General features: G+C 40.8%; 1 protein-coding gene and 1 long non-coding RNA gene across 4 annotated transcripts in view; one reads left to right on the top strand and one right to left on the bottom strand.

The window, feature by feature from the left end:
- The window catches only part of epb41l5 (erythrocyte membrane protein band 4.1 like 5), a 276,656-nt gene that overhangs the window by 114,911 nt on the left and 140,405 nt on the right, over window positions 1-21,340 (bottom strand). For all 3 annotated transcript variants that reach the window (XM_048239963.1, XM_048239962.1, XM_048239965.1), the window contains 2 exons: window positions 19,305-19,344; window positions 19,060-19,172 (listed from right to left, as the gene is read on the bottom strand). In XM_048239963.1, coding sequence (XP_048095920.1) covers window positions 19,060-19,172; window positions 19,305-19,344 — 153 coding nt within the window. The remainder of the gene's footprint in view (window positions 1-19,059; window positions 19,173-19,304; window positions 19,345-21,340) is intronic.
- Window positions 3,750-4,486, top strand: LOC125292594. Its single transcript, XR_007193232.1, has 3 exons — window positions 3,750-3,839; window positions 3,931-3,987; window positions 4,073-4,486. It is a non-coding gene; the product is annotated as an uncharacterized LOC125292594 (long non-coding RNA).

Here is a 21,340-nt window from a genome sequence, read left to right as displayed (position 1 = left end):
ATTACTTGCACCTGGCAGAGTTCTAAGCCATCTGGCAATGTCTAATGGGCTGGGCTGGGCTGTAAAGAAATCTTTTTTTGAATCCAATCTATGTTCATACAGGTCATTTAAAAAAAAAAAAAAAAAAAAAAAAATAATATATATATATATATATATATATATATATATACACATATATATATTTTTTTTCAAATCCATTCAGCCCAGTTCAATGCCTTGCCAGCACCAAATCATGTAAAAAAACATAAAGTGAATCCATGTTCGTACAGGTCATTTAAAAAAATACACATATTTTTTCCCTGTCCATTCAGCCCAGTTCATTGCCCAGCTAGCTCCATTCAAACTTAGTCATGTATACAGTTGTATAGATTATAACATTGAGAAATGCACATTCGTTCAGATATTATACACATCCACGCCACACTACTGTTCAAGTTAAGTTACTCATCATTGCCCGGCAAGAAGTCCACAATCAATTCAATTGTCTTGCCACGATCTGTGGAGCTTACAGACAACGTTAAATTACTATAGGTTCTGTATGCCATTTAAAGCCGACCTTACGATGAGTCCCTTCATGACGGTGTGTTGCAATGCATTCTGGGTGCTGTGCTGTGATTCGACGGCTCGTCACCTGACCCACTAAACAACGATGCTTGAACTGAACGTTGCACACGTAGAGTAAAAATAAATCGCTACCAAGGCTCCAAATAGCAACACACTTGCATGATAGCATAATGAGGGTATCTACATGTAAACCGAAGCATTGAGAACTGTGTAAGTCTACAGGTAGTTTATTAAAAAAGAAAAACACTACCGTTCACATCTCATTCACATATACAGACAGGCGCCATCTTGGGAAAACAGAAATCTCTGGGATGTGGCATTAATCTCGCATGAAAGGTGTTAGCGGAAGAAAGCACTGCATAAGAGAACTGAATGCAACAGGATACAAACGGAAGAGATGGCGGGTTATTCGGACGAATAACAATCGAATAACAATGTCGGGTCAACGTCAACGATAAGTAAGTTAGGCTAACGTAAATGTTAGCTATTTGCTGTTGTCAAATTCATGCTGTTTGGATAACGTTACTCGGCAGTCTGAATCATAATTACCTTAGCTCTCAGTAAGTTACAGTTTATTATAGTCATGTGATTTACATAAACTAGTAAACAACAGAAATGTTAAACGTGTCAACAAGTTAGATTCTACCCCACAAGCCACAGTGGGAACATTCAAGTACCCCACTAACACAAAACGTTAAGGGAACGTTCGGGAACGTTAGGGTATGGTTCCCTAAAGGTTAGTTCGAACCAAACCAAAAACTAACGGTTAGGGAACTTTCCCTAAGGGTTCTAACGTTCCCTAAACGTTAAGGGAACCAACCAACTAAAACGTTCTCCTGTGGTTGCACAGTACCTTCACACAACGTTCCCGTTTGGTTGTCTTTGGTTGTTTTTTGGTTGTTCTGAGTGCGGTTTTGAAATGTTTATTTAAATAGGCTCCATTTCAGTTTTTCAGTAACATACAAAATGTTTGCAGTCAGATTTAGATCCACTCAAATGATTGGTCTTATAAAATCTAAGTAAGGTAAACATCGTATCAAGATCATATTTATTTTAGGCTAATATCAATTTACTAAATAAAAAAATATATACTTTTGTGCTTTTTTTTACCGTATTAGGTGAATGAACTTTAAACAAGAATCTATCAATAGAACACTTTTCACAACTAAGAAAATTCACTTCTTTCATTTCACAATTCACTTCAGTTCAATCAGACAGGCTCTCCCTTACACGTAGGCCTACCCCCACGCCAGTAGGGGGAAGACAGCACCTCTGCTTTCAGGTGATCGATTGAAGTCTTGTCCTGACTTCCGTAAACGGGCTCTGTTTGAATTCCGTGATTCTTGAACACCGCTGGAAGAAGTCTTGGAATGGATTACACTTTCCTCGAATTCGATCTCACCGAAAAGTAAGTGAAATATGTTACAGTTTCATGATGTAGGCCTAGTGGTTGTAATGCAAGGGTTTGAGGTTTAACCTTAAGTCCTTTCACTTGTAGGGCTTTGTTATATTCCGATTCTGCCAAGTTTGTAATTGACCAGAGCACATTGCTCGTTCGTCTTTGTTTGCTGCTGTTTTGCAGCATTGTATGTCTTGTGTCATCGTGTTAACCTGCTCGCGTTGATGTTACAAATAATAGCACTAGGCTACTGTTTCTTTAATGAGTTTTAGTGTAGGCCTACAGTCAGTCCTTTTAGGCAAGTCACTCGGCAGCAGTGGTGTAGTCTAGTAGGCTAGTGGATACTGTATGTAGCTGGATCTAGGCTACTGTGATCTAGGCTAGTAGTTAGCTGTAATGGGTAGGCTATACTGTGATCGACCCCAAATGTATCCTAGTCTATTTTAAGTGGGTAGGCTATACTGAGATGGTGATGCTTTTTAAGTGGGTATAACCTACTGAACAGTCCTGCATATGTAGGCTACACTAGAGCCATAGAGAAGATAATGTATACATCGGCGGCCATCTTGTAACACAGTTTATTGGATAGACGATTCAAGTGAATAGACCTCTGAATTTTGCCTTCAAAAAGCTGAGATCCGGTAGCCTATCTTGCAATTTTTGCTATGGGAAAATAACATGGGGAGATAATTATTGCACTCTCCCGGGGATGAAGAAGTCTGAAATGCAGACATTTTGCTCAACACACTTTTGTCCTCTGCCTTCGAAAGTGGTAGGCTAAACTGTGATCTTCGCAGGCCCTACGTTAAGACAGCAACTTAGATTTTTGCTCCCCCAGACCTAACTTGCAATGTAACTTGTCATATGTAATTAGGTTAAATTAACACCCTGATCTCCTTATAGGCAAAGATGGCAGTTTTGGTTCCTTTTTGTAGGCGAACTTCAGAGGTCTGTTGGGAAGCATACAGGAAGGGGCGGAATGTGTGTAGTTAACTAAGTCCATGCATTTCTATGGATGCTGTGTCTCCCCATTAGAAATTCTCTGGGCTACAATACAAAAACCAAGTCAAAAGCTGGGCCAAATATCCAGTCAAGAAAATCTGGTTGTGTACAGGTGACTGATTGCTGCAATACTATCAATAATAGTTTTCTCTGTATGGAAATACTGCATTGTTCTACTACTGGCTCACAAAAACTTTGTTCTCTTAACGTAGATTCATACACCAAAGCTATGGAAAAATGTCAGCGGCTGATGGACACTTCTAGCATTGAGGCGGAAGAAGATCGAAGCGTCCACAAAAGGCAGTGCAGGGTCAATGATGGTAAGACCTCTTAAATACAGACTACATTATTTACACAATTCAAATATTCTTTTTTTTTGCAATCAGTGCAGATTGTATGGTCTTTTATTTCAGATGAATCCGTTCATAAGCAAGAAAGCATTCCAGGATGGTGCGTGTGCCTGGAAGCCCTGTCTGTAAGTTAACATTTATACATGTATTTAAGAAACCAGTTGAGTCATATTTCCTACCATGGAACTACTGACATTCATGTTTATTAACCTGGTGCATATCATGTGGCTGTTCTGATGTATTTGTCTCTTCCTGCCTTTTTTTAGGTCAGCAGATGTCACTGCCTCCACCTGTGAGCAACCTCCCGCATGTGAGTTTTTCTTTTTAGAGATTGTTTAATGTAACAGCATAGGTTTATCTTTTGCAAATGTCATGTGCAAGAAACCTACCATAAATGAACTGACCAATATTCATATTTACTTTCTTTTTAGAGGAGTCAACACCACACAGGCAACCAGCTCATTGCCCAGAGCTGGATGGGTCTATTATAACGCCTGCCACTTCATCTTGGGACCCAGTTGAAGGTACATTGTCTTTCAATTTTCCATTTCCAAGTAAATACAATTTCATGACAAGGAACTTGAGAGTAACTAACTTTACTTTTGTTGTAAACAGCACAAGTGACTCATCACACAGAGGGAGGTGGCTTGGCCATGGAGACGGAAATAAGAGGTAAGAAGATTCACTTAATTTGTTCACATATGCAAGTGTCTAATGTATTTAACAACTACAACTAACACCATCCATTTTTCCTTAGCAATAAGGACAACCATTACCGCATGGCACAGCGAATGGACGCATTTGAGGAGAAGATGGATGAGCTGCTCATGCTCTTAAGGAGCTCCCAGTCACCTCCCTCTGCTCCAGTCGATGACATATTGCTGTTGTCCTGCTCGACAGTCACTGAGCTGCAGGAGAGGAGGAACAAAATGCCCTCCCTCCAGGACTTGTACTCTGGGACCTAAGCGGGCAGAGACCATCACCAAAGACTCCACATATCCTGCACACACACTCTTTAACTTCCTCCCCTCTGGCAGGCGCTACAGATCCCTGCACACAAAAACAACCAGACACAAGAACAACTATTTTCCCACTGCCGTCACTCTCCTGAACTGCAGATAAGTGGGGTCATCCCCACTTTGACCGTTCACCTGCACATTACATACTTTATCATTCCAATACGTGTCTTGCACATTACATTTGGACTATTACTTTGCACTGTACATCACACTCCATGTGTACTTATATTGGTATTATGTCTTATTTGTATAGCTGTTTTGTATATTGTGTTGGTATCTGCCACAATGTAAATTGTTGTCTCTATTGTACAGTATGTATGTCTATTTGTTGAATGTATAGAGCACCTACCAAAGTCAAATTCCTTGTGTTAGTATACTTGGGTAACATGGAGTCTGATGTTTATATATATTTTTAGACCTTTTATATTTTTTTGTATTTTGATTATTTTATATTAAAGTTATAAATCCCATCAATTAATGTTTATTAATTCCGGCAAATATATAATAATGCATTCCTGCTCATGCAGTTTAAAGTAGTTTAAAGTAATAATAAAATTGGTATGCAAAGGTTGCAACGTTTAGGGAAGGGAACGTTCCCTAAATGTTGCTACGTTTAGGGAACGTTATGGGAACATTCCCTAAAGGTTGCAACGGTTAGGGAACGTTAGGGGAAGGTTCTCTAAAGGTTGCAACCTTTAGATAACGTTAGGGGAACGTTTTATATAACCAAGAACTAACGTTCCCGGAACATTCAGCAAACTTACACCACACCAAAACTTACTCAAAAACTAACCTTCGGGGAACGTTTGGGAACCAAAAACCAACGTTCCCGAAACCAAAAACTATGGTTCCCAGAACGTTCTGGGAACCATAAATTGTTAGCTGGGTAAGCGTTTCACATACAAACTATTAATGTTAGCTAACATGCTAAGCATTGAAAATGAATGAGTTAGCAATAGCCACTGCTTTTTATGACCGGACAATGTTGTGCCTAAATGCGTTCAATGAACGAAAGTTCATGAAGTCATTCATATTTTGAGCGAACGTGAACTGAACGTAGGCTAGTGTATTACTGCCTGATGAACGTTACCAGGGATGTTTGATAAAGCTAATTTGTTATCAAACATAGAGGCATAGAATTAAGTTGTGGTATGAGCGTTTATTCAATGCATGCGTGTGCACGTTGGTAGGAAAGCTAAGCTTCAACCTATTGAAAGGCTCTTCAATTATGAAACGACATTTAATAGAACGACGTGGATTTATGCTACTTCCATAAAAAACAGAGCACAGACTATATTGTAGCGCCGAGGCTATTTGCCCCCGTGTTGGACTTTCCCCTGTGTTCCCCTGTGTCTTGTTTTCCCGGCGTGTGCGTGTGTCTGTGTCTCCCTCTCCCTCCTGTGTTATAGAATGTGTCAATGAGTTCTGATATGTTTTGACTGGGGGGAGGTGTCCGGGAGGGAATATTTAGGGGTTCGGATAGGTTAGCGATTGATAAGGGGAGGGAATAGAATAGGGGGTTCTAAGACGTCTAGTAAGTTTAGTCAGAGTAGAAGTGAATTACGTGCGAGTGGGTTGTGTTGCGTTGTGTTGTTGGCCGATGCGAGTGAATGACGATTAAGACGTGATTTATCAGGATCAGTTTGTTGTTTTGTAGTGGACACCTCCTGCTACCCGTACCTTAGCCTGCACATCCTTTACAAAAATAAATTACCAGAGTTTGGAACGATATCTCAGCCTCCCCGTCTCCTAACTACTCTTCGGCATTACAATATAAAACACTGTCTAGCATTAAGTATTAAAAGCTATTATAGTCTTATATATAGTTAAAGGTCTCCAGATCATTGATTTACGTATGATCTGATCCGCCATTTACCATTCACAAAAGCTGGTATTGTGTTTCCTGAATTCTTACATTCAGGCATTCAAATGAAATGTAATTAAATAGCATATATTTATTCTATTAGTGTATGATGCTTGCATGAGGGAAACATTCCAAAACAACGGCACCCATATAATTGCTGTTGTTTTGAGAAGTATTTCTCATGCAAGCATCTTGCAACAATGCAAAACAATGAAACTATTGTAGGCCTAATTATATTTTACATTAGTAAAGCAGTACTCTGATGTACATGCTTTCACAAACGTTTGTGAACAATCTTAGCACTTTAAACATTGACTGTTTTGAAGTGTATGTATAGCAATATAGTAAAAAAAAAATAATAATTGTGATGTGATATTACAATTTGATGGGGGGGTGGGAGGAGGGGGTGGGTTCATGTAGGTGGGCCCTATGACCCCAAAGTATGCCTTGACTGGGCCTCAGGTCAAAGATGTTTGGGAAAGGCTGATGTAGACGACAAAGCAGCAAGGAGGCGTCGTGTGATCATTTAAACAAGTTTTATGACAAGGCGGATGACGGTGGGAAAAATCTTACATTTCTGTGCAAACTTTGCCTGCACTTCAGTCACATTCAGTCACATTGTCTTTTAAGAAAATGCAGTCCATTTTTCGGTTCCAGCAGCCAACAACCTCAGAACTGACCCTTCAAGCCTCTCAGGAGGCGCTGGCCTTTACCTACAGCCAGAAGAGAGTCAGCAGAAATTTGATTGCCTGCCTGACTTCTTAAAAAATCTTAAACTGGCTGGATTACGTGATTATTTCTGAGATTCTGATAAGTTTTTAACCATGACCTATACACAGTTCTGGTTTGAAAATGTATCTCTTAAAATAATCACTTTATGCAGTCAGCTTAAGATGGCTTACTAGCAACTAACTAATTACCCTAGCAACAACCTAGAAACCACCCCTGTAATGTCAACCTAGCGACCACCATAGCAACCAGCATGATTGCCCTAGCCACCAGCATAGCAACCATGTTATTTATGCGTTTTGGCTTATTGGATGTTGCGTTAATGCAGATAACTTTTGATCCGTGTGCCCGATTTTCATAAATGAGGTACCGTCGGAATCCTTGGATGAGGCCGAGTTCCATGCTTCTGATCAAACCCACTCTTGCAATTCCTTGGAACCGCAATTCTAGTTATTATTGGGGGCCAAGCAGCGAAGCTGCGAGGCAACCCATAGTGATTCTACGTATTCTTATTGGGGGCCAAGCAGCGAAGCTGCGAAGGCACCCATTGTGTTTCTATGATTTCTTATTATTATTATTTAACATCTTTCTTCCGCCATGGGAGTCTATGGCAGCCCATAGAACCGTCTGGTAAAAAGTTGTGAAATTTGGCACACCAATTGGGGACAGTCCCATGATTCATTTCACCAAGTTTCATGTCGGCTCCTCGAGGGCTCTAGCGCCACCAACAGGCCAAAGTTGGACGTGCGTTCACGCACGTAACTTTTTACCTGTTGATCCGATTTTGAAAAATGAGGTACCGTTGGAATCCTTGGACCAAGCCGAGTTCAACGCACCCTCAGAGAATGTCTAATAGGAAGAGAATTGGCACTGTCTGGTTACTTCCGGTTTCTGGACTGGTTGCAGTTCCTCCTCAGAGGGCGCTCGCAGGTGAGTGCAGAATGCATTGAGGTCTATGGAGCTTTACCCCTCAATATCGACTTTTCTCCTGATATAATTTTTTGAGTAGTAATTTGAATGTTGCATTCGCTAGGAGAGGCAAAGAAAATACACACTGTTGATTGTTATATTTTTTGAAGTCACGTAAGTCTTCTAAAAAGCCTTTCAAATATGTCAATGACGTCATTCATTAGCACAATGCTAGCGTGATATGGGCAACGACCCAACCTGTAAGAAATGAAAAGGACATAAGTACTCGTTCATTCAACTTTAGATCTAAAATCTATATTGAACTTGCATAAACTACAATAACATCTACGATTCTTCCACAACAAGCAGGTGAAAGAGATACATTTAGCCATCTAGCTCCATAGACCCCCATTCAACCTGCACTCGCCCGCGATCACCCCCAGTGGAATTCTAATGGAACTGCAACCAATGCCGATACAATGAGGCTTAATAGGAAGTGCCAAGGCTCTCCGTAGACGGGCTCTGGCACCCTATGACGTCATTTTCCGCCATGATGGATTTTCCGCCATTTTGGATTTCATCAAAATCACTTAAAACGTATCAGGTCACACATTTTGTCCAAACGACACCAAACTTCATAGATATCATCTACAGACCATGCCTCAATAATGCATTGCTTTTTGTCTTCGAAACTAAAACCGTTCGCGCGTAACAGCCAATCGAAATTTGCGGCGAAGCCGCCAAACAGGAAGTGAGCTCATATCTCCGCAACCCATTCATCTATCATAACCAAACTTAGTCCATGGACTCAGGACCCAATCAGGGGGACGCTCAAGAAATCTGGTGACCTTTGACCTCTAGGGGGCGCTGAGAAACATGCCTTTTGGCCTGTAGCAGCAGTTGTGCTTAGAATTAAAACGCACTAGTGGTGTCTGGTACTACTGTTGATGGTCCTTAGGCCGACCCAGGCCAACTTGTGATGTCATCGTAATTGATTCGGCCGCCATATTGGATTTAATCAAAAACACGAACAAGTTTTCACAGTTCACAAATTTCATCTGATTTTCACCAAAATTGGCACAGACCATCCTCAGACCATGCCTTATCACTGCCTAATTTTCTGGAATGATAGACAGAAGCATTGGCCCGTAACGGGCAATCGAAATTTGCGGTGAAGCCGCCAAACAGGAAGTGAGCTCATATCTCAGCAACGCTTTCATGTATCAAAACCAAACGTAGTACATGCACCTTTGAGCCCATCGGGAGGACACTCAAGAAATCAGGTGACCTTTGACCTCTAGGGGGCTCTGTAATTGACAAAAATGCATTTTGGCCAGTAGTTGCTAACGTGCATTATTCTGCAATGGAAGTCAATGGCAGCCCATAGAACCGTCTGGTAAAAAGTTGTACAATTTTGCACACTGATTGGGGACAGCCCAATAATTAATTTCGTAAAGTTTCATGCCGGCACCTCAAACGCTGTAGCGCCACCAACAGGCCAAAGTTGGACGTGTGTTCACAGACGTAACTTTTGACCCGTTGACCTGAATGTCAAAATGAGGTATCATTGGAATCCTTGGGCCAAGCCGAGTTCAACACACCCCATGACATCAATTTTTGACCTCTGTGTTTAAATCACAGCAAGTGTGATCATATCTCAGTCAATCTTTTATTTTTGATGTGAAACTGATGACAGCAAGTTCCATCTACTGTAGTTCATTCTAATGTGTGCGTGCAAGGGTGGGACGGGGTGGGATGGGCAGGGGCGGTTGCGGCGGTGGGCTGGCTGGGGGAGGGGGCGGCGACACTCAGCCCTGGTTCAGCCCCACAAAATCAGTTATGTTTTGATGTGAAACTTGACCTTGTAACTCAGCCAATCTTGGGTTGTATGCAGGCTTGGAATTTCACCATTCTGGGGGCAAGGCCACTTGGCCTTCAGTTGGGCATATTTGGGTGGGGGCACAAAGGCCACATGTCAGGGCACCAAGGCCAAAGTTAACTATACAGTAGTAGGCTATAAAAATGATCAAAGTTGTATTTAGCCTATTCACTGCAGTAGACCTGCATCACTGTATGAAACATGACAAAAACGTTGAAAAACAATGACATTATGAAATCATGTGGAACAATTTAAACACATTGTAAAACGTAAAGCCCAAATTTGGAGACATCCATGCATGTCGAAATTTACTGCAAATTCGAAACTGGATTACTCTGGAACAGCTAACTGTACAGGGGACTGTTTTACACCTTTGTGTTCGGTAAGGTCTGCTGTTTATTCTTATATTTGGTTTGTCATGTGTTAAAAGAAGGGTTCGTGAAGTACTCCACCGATATGAATGGGTAGGGAGATCATGGACGCAAAACCTTCAGTAGAATGTATGATTAAATTGAATTATATTATTTACTTTTATCGCGAACCGTTCAACACAGCAATTATCGGCTAATATTGTTTAAAAGCTGAGAAAAAGCTCTTTCATGTGATACTTGTGATGTCTGTGATGAGTAGGCTACTTCGCAAGTAGTTAAACTGAGAAGAATGGGTGAATTTGGACGCACTTTCTTTCTTGCACTGTCACTTTCTCCACTGCGTAAAAGACTAAATTAATTTGCGCTGTGAATGCTAAGATTATTTTGACAGGCCACAGGCTAAATAAAAATCGCTATTAGTAGGATGCAAAGCAGAATATTAAAAGAAGGGGGCACCAAGGCCACCGTGGCCTGTAAACCTCTGATTTTCAAAGGGGCATCACGGCACCTGAATGACATCAGGCAATCAACATACACAGTCATTAGTTGCCAAGAATCAGAACGCCGAGACACTCTGACATTTAGGGGAACTTCTTTGTTTACTATTTTTCCTTCATCATAAAGTCTATCATATTTATATTTCATCCATTAGTATTCTTCTCTACAAATGTCTTATTGCCCCAGAATTTCAAAAAGTTTTCAGGTGTACTCTTTTAGGAAAGCCCTTCATTTTATTGTTGTGTGTTTACCAATACACATTTTCACCATGTGAATGTGAGTGGCCAACATGTAGGATTGACAGTGGCTCAGTGGGATAATGCCTTGTACTGGTGATCCTTAGGTTGAGAGTTTAAATCCCACTTGAAGCATTAGTGTTAGAATACTGTTGGGTTGTGGATGTTAGCATACTACAATAGAATGCTGTTGGGTTGTGGAGGTTAACACACTATAACATTACAGCTACTTGTCAATACGGACTTGTAGTGTAACTGTATAATTATAGGCTGTTTATCTTATTGACTCCGACACTGCTGTAGCCTATAATTATTTGTTATAATATTTGTAATTTCTTATACATATTTAGTCGGCTCTTCCACTTGACAGAACAACTCCGTATCGGTTAAGGATGTCACGCATGAAACAATGCTGCAGAAACACGAAAATACGACTTTGAGTTTAGTAGGCTATAATTTTCAGTTCCTGTTTATTTATTGCACGATGGGTAATACTTTAAAGGAATCGTGTTGCAGTCTTGTAAATAGTGACCCTGCAAGATCCCTAGTCATTGCAAAATCATAGTCTGTGACTTAAAACTCTACTACTTGTCTTTAGATGTGAGAGGGTCTGAGACTGTAGTCTTTCAAAAATCTTTTCCAAATCTTTGCAAATCTTTCCAAAGTCTGTCAGTGTAAGGAGGGTTTGTGGTGAAAGTGCTGTGGAGAAATTGCAGGATTGTTTGGCTCTGCCGCCTAACCACACCCAGTTTACCTGCTGGGAAACCCTGTAGCTCCGGAGCAGGGGCTCAGACTAGGATAAATTGTTTGCTAAGCCCTCAGTTCACTCTTTTGTTCATCTCAACCCAGCACTCCAGTGTGTCCTGCTTTGTGTGCGTCTTTAAGTTAACGTAAGTCATCACTTTAATGACCCTCACTATGACTTTTGTGATGTTAATCAGTTTGTAGAGTAGCTCTGCCATCATGTGTAAAGTTAAGGTCTTTGTTTGTTGGTTTGGTGTGTTGGAGTCCCATGTGAGAGATGATTAGGTGATGTTGGTTGACTTGGGATGTCAAGTATTGTTTAGTTGTACCTTATATAGCCATATGATTTCAGTTTATTGTTCAAATGTCAATTGGTTTGTTTCTGAGTTTGGATCTGTACTGATTTACCCCATTTCACTGATTACTCCATTTTCTGTTTGTTTGCTCTTTGATGCAGCACACATACAAGTAAAGAACAAAAGAACAGATGAATTGAAACTCAAATAAAGTTCACTTGTGTTGCACCGAAACCTGCCATCTCCGTGTCATCACTTCATACCATTGAGCCTTCTGACCGAGGCTCTGCCTGCTCGCCACACACTCACTCTACCTCGACCCACATCTCCTACAGTTCCTTCAGCTGGGTTGTGGAGGTTAGCATACTAGAATAGAATACTGTTAAGAATACTGTTGGGTTGTGGAGGTTAGCACACTATAACGTTACAGCTACTTGTCAGGACTTGTCGTGCAAGGCAAGTATAACTGCATAATTATAGGCTGTTCATCTTATTGACTCCAACACAGAACCCACCCCCACCCCCCTTCACCTACCACCACAAATACAATTCCATTCTGTGGGAAACACTGCCTTCCATTAACAGACGCTTCATCTTATCCATGACAAATGCATAGTCCTGTAGAATAGAGTATTGTTAAAATACTATTGAGTTGTGGAGATTAGCGCACTAGAATACTACTGTTAGAATACTGTTGGGTTGTGGAGGTTAGCACACTAGAATAGGGTATTGTTAGAATACTATTAGGTTGTGGAGGTTAGCACACTATAACGTTACAGCACAGGGTAATCCTAATTTTATGCATCAAATTTATTCCAATCCAACTCAAAAGTTTTGAACAATACAAAGTGAAGGTTTTATCCAGATCAAAACCAAGAATAGATTGTGATCTAATCCAAATTTCAGGATCCTTGTTTCCCTTTGAACAAGCCATTTTCAAGATTTGATCCAATCCGATAGCCGAAATCCAGTAACTGAAATCCGATAACCGAAATCCAATCACGTTTCTTTTGAACAATTGGGCCCAAACAATCAAAGCATATGTAAAACTAAAAAGCTATGCTACCTCATGTTCGTTTTGCTCGGACCCCGTAAATCACCGCTTGCGGTTATATTTATTATTGTTATTATACTTCCGCCATTGGAGTCTATGGCAGCCCATAGAACGCCTGGCTAAAAAGTGCAGATTTTTTGGCAGAAAGTTTCGGGACACTCCACTGACCACTCACGCTCATTTACGGATCTCTAAACCCAGCCGTCTAGCGCCACCAACAGGTCAAAGTTTGGCCGAAAGTTGAAAAGCTGGGTTGAAAGGTATTTGCAAGTCATTATTATTATGAAATTTAGCGCCCTGATTCAGGACCGTCCCATGATCACTCTCACCAATTTACAGAACTCTATGCCCAACACTCTAGCGCCACCAATGGGTCGAATCTGGACTCACATTCACGCATGTAACAATTGAACAGTGTGTTCGATTTTCACAAATCAAGCAGCGTTGGAATCCCTAGACTGACTTGAGTTGAATGACCCCTACTACGTCACTTTCCGCCATACTGGACCTCCGCCATATTGGATTTAGTCCAAACTCTACGAAAAGTTTCAGCAGTTACAAATTTCTTCCGATTTTCACGAAACTTGGTAGAGATGACCTTCTGCCCGAGCCGCACAAACGATACTTGTCAGATTTTTCAATTTCATTTTTATTTGCCCGTGACGGCCAATCAAATATGGTGACAAAGCCGCCAAACAGGAAGTGGACAAACATCTAGGTGACGCTTTGAGTTAACATAACAAAACTCGAGACCATTAGTCAGGACACTGTACCAATCACTCACACCAATTTTCATGCATATACATTGAACACACTAGCGCCACCACCAGTTTAATGCTGGACATGCGTTCATGCGCGTGATCCTTGACTCTTTTGTCTGATTTTCACAATTTAGGTAGCGTCTGAATCCTTGGACCATCCCGAGTTCATCGACCCCTATCCCGTCACTTTCCGCCATATTGGACCACCGCCATATTGGATTTGGTCCAAACTCTACGGAAAGTTTCAGCGGTCACAAATTTCATATTATTTTCAGGGAACTTTGTGGAGATGATCTTCAGACCGAGCCGCACAAACGATACTTGTCAGATTTTTCAAATTCCACTTTATTGGCCCATGGCAGCCAATCAAATATGGCCATAAAGCCGCAAAACAGGAAGTGGGCTAACATCTCGAGGCAGCTTTTAATGTATGAAGTCCCACTGGGTACAGGGACTTAAGTATCTGATTGTGAGGACACAGCAGGAAATTGGCATCATTTGGCCTCTAGGGGTCTCTGGCCTCTGGCGCTGTAATACAGGAAGTGAGCTCGAATCTCAGCAACACTTCGTTGTATGAAGTCCAAACTTGGTACAGGGACATATTAGCTGATTGTGAGGACATGAAGGAAAGTGGTCTCATTTGGCCTCTAGTGCTGTAATAAAAGAAAGTGAGCTCACATCTCCAGGACATATTAGCTGATTGTGAGGACATGAAGGAAAGTGGTCTCATTTGGCCTCCCTAGTGCTGTAATAAAGAAAGTGAGTCTACATCTCAGCAACACTTTGGTTTGGTCCAAACTTCCGGGACAAGTGAGCTCACATCTCAGCAACACTTGGTTGTGAGGTCAAACTTAATTACAGGGACATTAGCTGATTGTGAGGACATGGGAAAGTGGTCTCATTTGGCCTCTAGGGGGTGCTGGCAATAAAGTGAGCTCACATCTCCAAAGCAACACTTTGAGGGTGTATGAGGGGATCAAACTTGGTACAGGGACATATTAGCTGATTGTGAGGACATGAAGGAAAGTGGTCTCATTTGGCCTCTAGGGGTGCTGTAATAAAGAAAGTGAGCTCACATCTCAGCAACACTTTGGTGTATGAAGTCCAAACTTGGTACAGGGACATATTAGCTGATTGTGAGGACACAGCAGGAAATGCTCATTTAGCCTCTAGGGGTGCTGTAGCTGTAATACAGGAAGTGAGCTCGAATCTCAGCAACACCGTTGTATGAAGTCCAAACTTGGTACAGGGACATATTAGCTGATTGTGAGGACATGAAGGAAAGTGGTCTCATTTGGCCTCTAGGGGTGCTGTAATAAAGAAAGTGAGCTCACATCTCAGCAACACTTTGGTGTATGAAGTCCAAACTTGGTAGAGGGACATGGTAGCTGATTGTGAGAACACACAAAGACATTGGTGTAATTTGGCCTCTTGCTGTAAGTGCTTGCTCATGCCATGGCAACGCCATTTCTGTTATAGCGCTCTGCTAGGCCCCCGCATTGCTGCTTGCAGCTATATTTATTATTGTTATTCTACTGTTTTCGCTTTCCTGTTTTTGAGGTAGTTAACATGGTCGAAAACTCTTGAAATTTGGCACACACGTCAGATGTCACACATCGCAGTTAGGTACAAGAGCTTGACCCCGGGCGTGGCCCAGGGACTCACTAGCGCCCCCTTACGCCCCCTTAGGTGACTGATCCCGTGGTGGGCATATACTTTAAGCTACACACACCAAATTTGGTAGGTGTCTGTCTCCCCAAGATGAACAACTTTTGTATGTACAATGCATTAGCCACGCCCAACAGGAAGTGAGGTATTTGGGATTTTGTGCAGACTAATATGTGATGAAATATGTGCTGTATTGTGATCCCAAAAAGGTGCTTCCCATGGGTGAAAACACATGAAATTTGGCACACACATCAAGTGGTACATTGAATAGACAGGGACAAACGCTTGGCACCAGGCGTTGCCCAGGAACTCCATAGCGCCCCCTTATGTCACTCTGACTTGTGGTTGGCATATAGTTTTAGATACACACACCAAATTTGGGGGTGTATGTAACTCCCAAAAACAAACAACTTAACATGTCATTAGCCACGCCCACAGGAAGTGAGGTAATTGAGATTTTGTGCATTGTGGACATGATCAATTTTAACATACTCCTCCTAGACGGTTGATCCGATTCATGTCAAAGTTGGTATACATGACTCCCAGATGTTTCTGATTCTAAATTGTGAAGCTTTTTTTTATATGTTGTAATTTGACGAAATGGCGAAATTATTAATGGCGAATTTGGCAAACAGTATGCCAAGATGTTGCTGATGTTAAATTGTGAAGGGATTTTTGATATGTTGTAATATATTATGGTTTTAATATCTCACCACATAAACAGGAAATGTGTCAAAGTCACAGTGCTTTGAATGAATGGTCTGAAACTTCTCAGGTTAATGATTATGATGATATCCAGACACCCAATGGGCCTGCCTGGCATAGCGCCACCACCTGGCCAAGCGGGAAATGTGCCAAAGAAATTTTGTGTGCCAGAAAATAAAATACAAAAAAAAATAGCACAAATATGTACATTTCACAAACGCACCACGTCGGGGCTTTGTTGGATTCCGAAATGTCACGGGTTGCGGCCCGCAGGTGCTCTGGCCCGCCATTGCTGGTTGCGGCTATATTTACTATTATGATTTAAATTTTGTGTGTTTGATGTTATTGTGCTTTACTCTGTAAGGTGACCTAGGGTGCTTTGAACGGCACTGCAGGGTTCCTACACATTTTCCATTTCAAAATTCCATACTTTTTCCATACTCAAATTTCAAAACTTCTAGGTAGATTTTTCTGAACATATTTTAACATTGTGGCCACTTCTGGTTTGGGATAACAGTAAAAAAACAAAGGTATTGATTCATTTAGTTGGGTCATTTTTCTACAAGCTAGCTGGCAGTTTGTACAGGCACTCACTCAATCCAGCTGTCGTCAACTTCAGACTGTAACACTTTTGCCATTCTATCCAGCGCATCATAGTTTTCAATAAATAAATACAACCACAAGGTTTTGTTTTCACCAAGCGGAGACTGTGCTTTATGTTAAAAGGAAATGTTGTTACCGCAATGTCAGGAATTTGACCTCAAAAGATACAAAAAAAAAGTAGGGGCCCTAAAATTATGGAAAAAGTCTAAAGTCTACCTAAAACTATTTTTTTTTATTTGTGGCGAAATCTATTTGATTCTGATTATGACAAAGATCCTCCTAAGCATGAACATTAGTCGATCAGTTGAACGCCCTTACATGCCACACAATAGCTTTGGTTAATGCCTGAGACACGTTCATTGACTGAGAGCCCTAATTTCAGCAATGGGGAAAGTGCAAAGTCAATGTTTATTATTTAAATAAATTATTTTAAAGTTAATACAATATAATATAATATAATATAATATAATATAATATAATATGCTACTATGTTGCAGAAGCCTGTGACATGGGCGCCATAAGACCTAGACACATTTTGCCATTTTAGATCGATAGCGCCTGGAAAACTCACACTTGCCCATTGTTGGATAATTTTTGTTGAGGAAGCTCTGTGTTGGAAGGTTCACTCACATTTTTAGTTCTCCGTAGACATAGCATAGCCTACATATGATGGAGACGAGTTCACTGCTGGCAGGGGCCTCAGAAATCACCTTATGGCCTCTTTACACCAAACAACTTTGACAAGATTTGGAAAAGATTCTTGAAAGATTGGAGTCTTTTGAGTAAAGCTTGAATGGGGGGCATTAGTTAAAAACTACAATCTTTCAAGAATATTTCCCAAATCTTGTGCCATATGCATTATGTAAATGCATTAGGATGCACCAGGATGCTTGAAGTGACAGTATAGTGAGGGTCATTCAAATAATTTCAAAAATGTAAAAATGTTCAACAAGTAAATGTCAACTATTTAACTAGTTACACTGATGATGCAAAGTTTGCTAGCAAGTAAGCTAATATGGAAAGTTCGCTAGCAAGTTGAGAGAGAGTTTGGGGAATGTGTTGCATTTGGGCGCATATCGCCATCTAGCGTGGCGGAGTAAAACATACTTGGGTCTATGACGGTGTTTCTCAAACTTTTTCAGACGAAGGACCACTTAACTAACCAATAAAAAAGAAACCACCTAGCTAAAAAAAAAGATTAGACTTACTTCAACAGTATATTAGCCTACACAATAGGCCTACTCACTGAACCACCTTGCTTATTGTCTTTGCACTTTGCTTATTGTATTGAGGATTCAAATGATTTAAACTGGCATATCTTACATAGAGAGTGTTGTAGAACTGTTTGGATTTACATACAAGTTGGTTCAATATTGCAAACAACTCATCTATATTATATTTTAACATGTCTGCTCGTGGACCACTTGGGATAGCTTGCGGACCACCAGTGATCCCCGGACCACACTTTGAGAAACACTGGTCTACGAAGATTATGACAGTGGTCTAGTCAAATCTTTTACTGTCTATGGTCGAATCCCAGCCGAGCTATAACTGTAGCTAGACTTACCTGTGCATGTAAACACACTGACTGACAAAAAAATCAGAATGAGTAATTATAACAGACGAGTAGCCCTGTGGACACACAATATTGTTGGAAAATTGAAGTGTAGCTTAATGCAGCTAGTGGTCTGTAAATCATTTCCTTCCCATAAAAACTCTCAATGTTGCAATGTGTTTAGGCTAGCCTAGGCCTATTTCATTTTTTGAGCATTCTGAGTTTCTGCTTGAAACGGTGTAGCCTTAAAGATAAAGAAGATGACCAGATATGGCAAAAATTAACATGATTTAATACATTTCACGCAGCTGCGTGAATCGGAAAGCGCGAATGGAGTGGCCTCTTAAAAATGGGACCCACTGTAGTTATTTTAATATATTGATCAGGAGGTATGAAATGAATTGATTTTGAATTTCAGTTCCTACCCATCTGATCCTATTCAATTGGATTTGATCCTATTCGTATAGACCTCTGAAGTCCGCCTACAAAAAAAACTGTAATCTTTGCCAATGCCCATTGCCCATATAAGGAAATCCTGGTACTTGCAATTTTTCCTATGGGAACATATCATGGGAATGAATAATTGCACCTGTTAAACTCCTGCAATGACGAAGAAGTCTAAAAAATTCAGTCTATTATTCCACTTCTTGCTCTTTGGTTTGATTGGTTAGGTCTATACAATTGTGTGCAGAGGCATTTTTTCCCTGTATCCGTTGAAACACTCTCCATAATTACATCCCAATGATGCAGTACCAGACTCGAATTCTGAATAGAATTGAGTATGGCTATGTCAGGCTAGTCTTTTACATTTATACACATAGAATTACTTTATAGATCCTTAAAGGTATCTCACCTTTTCTCTGATTGGTCACTACATGGAACGTTCGGGAGGGTTTCAGACTCCCATGGCTCCTGGGTTTCAGGTGACCCTGTCACAACTGGTATGGTAATCCAGGAAGGACAGGACTGATGATGAACAGATGTACAAAAGATGGGTTTAGACATCACCTACCATTTTATTGAACTTAAATTTGATTGATTGGCAGTGACAGAAAAACTACACATAGGTTCTTACAGTAGCATTGACTGGGATCTTACCTTTCTGTCTTTGCTTGGGTTTAAGCCATTATTGAATGTGCTAGGGATACATGAGTAAGAGTATAGTATGAGTAGACATAAGCACAATTTACAACACATAAGAGAGGTTTGTCAATAACTATGTTTTCTAAGCAGACACTTATCCAATGTGACGTACATCAATAACAATAAACAGCATATTAGCATTAGAAACAATCTTAATACATTAAAAATAAATAAAGACTACAGACTACGACAATAATAATAATAAAAACAATAATTAGGGCTGTCAACGTTAACATGTTAATTGCGATGCGATTAAGGACCAAGGGCCAAAGATTTTTAATTTTACACCGTTACTTGTTGTTATCAACAACTCTCTTTGGCCGTTACTATTGTTACCATCACTTCCTGTAAATGTTTCCACCAACAAAGAACCACAGACAACAAAAATCTTTATTAGTGATCTTCGTGTTAATTGAAGTCTGACACAGCAGACGCTAGTTTGTTTATTGTCCCCTTAAGAATATTTCTTTTCACAATTTCATGGACGTGTCATGTCTCACTTTACATTTTTACAGGCAGTGAAGTATATCACATGACATAAAACAACATCAAACATGACATCAAACATAGACAACAGACATTTAAGAAGAACACATACATACAGACACAAAACATACATCACTGGTTCAGGTGCATATACTTCTGGGTAAACTTTATGAAGGTATATGTGGTGCACTTGTGGAGCAAAAAGAGTTGTCTGTCGAGTGCCCGCCCCCTAGCTCTACAGATACAAATTCTATGGCTCTGGCTACGGGTACGAATCAGTTTTGCACCAAATATCTCAGTTACGTGTGGAGCAAAAGTGAGAGCTACAGAAAACAGGATTTGAGACTCCTAGCGGCAGATTCAAGCAGTTGTCATTATTGACCAGATGATTAAATATTCTACAGATGTGCAACTCTTGTTGCTTTAATTCACATAAAAGTTTACAAATGTACACATTTTGTTCATGTTCTCACATTTTTAAATACAGGTGTGCAAATGTGTTTTGCACCAAATATACTGAGGTGATAGTAGCAAAAATGGGGGTGGGGGGGAGGATGTTTTTAATTTGTGGTGTGTTGCATGGGTTTTGTGCACTTGCACCGAAGGATTTGTGAACTGCTGTGTTGTATTTATAGGATAAAACAAAAATCTCTGTATTGGTTATCTGAATGAGTTTGTTGTTGTTTTTAGTAGAATCAGTTGTACAGTGAGTCCGAGGCATTTGAAATGGTCTATTGTCTCTATTGTTTCTTTGTTACTGATGATGGGGTGATGGGGTTGTGGGGTGCCAAAGACAATTTCTTTTGTTTTGCTGACATTAAGGTGCAGGTGAGATGGTGCTGTTTCTGGATCAGGTGTCTTTGAATGGTGTTGAATACGGAGCTGAAATCCGCAAACAGGATACTAGCAGCCGTGCCTGGGGAATCCAGGTGTTACAGGAGTAAGTGCAGCAGGCAGGCCACAGCATCCTCGTTACCCTTCTTGGCCTTGTAGGATTACAGGGGGTCCTGTTGTTGACAGACGTGTGGCAGGATGGTGTGTAGCAGCAGCTAGCACCAGGATGTGATGGTGATGGGGCGAAAGTCATTAAGTTCTTTGAGTCAAGGTTTTTTTGGGCACTGGGATTATTGTAGCTGTTTTCCAGGGGGTGGAAATTGTACATTGATGGTAGATTTCACAGAAGAGTGGATGGATTATTGGAGAGAGTTCTGTGGTGCAGCTCTTGAGTGCCCTTGCTGGAATCCCGTCGTGCCTGACTTACAACTCAGCTGTCGCCTGACATCCTCCTCTGAGAAGAGAGCTGGTTCGTTGGAGTTCAGCAGGGGGAGCGCGTCCAGTTGTCTACAACACTCTTCTGTGAAGTCCTCCTGATCAAAGCAGTTGAAAAAGGTGTTTAGTTGATGTCCCTCTGGAAGGCTTGTCTGGTGTTCATTGTACTGAATTTTTGTTCTAGACTGTTTTTTAATTTTGCTTTCAAAACCTAATTTTTGACTGCCCGGTTGTCC

Source organism: Alosa alosa, chromosome 3, assembly GCF_017589495.1.
Source record: "Alosa alosa isolate M-15738 ecotype Scorff River chromosome 3, AALO_Geno_1.1, whole genome shotgun sequence".
In the NCBI taxonomy this organism is placed as follows: Eukaryota; Metazoa; Chordata; class Actinopteri; order Clupeiformes; family Clupeidae; genus Alosa; species Alosa alosa.
This window is presented reverse-complemented; position numbering and strand designations above follow the sequence as displayed.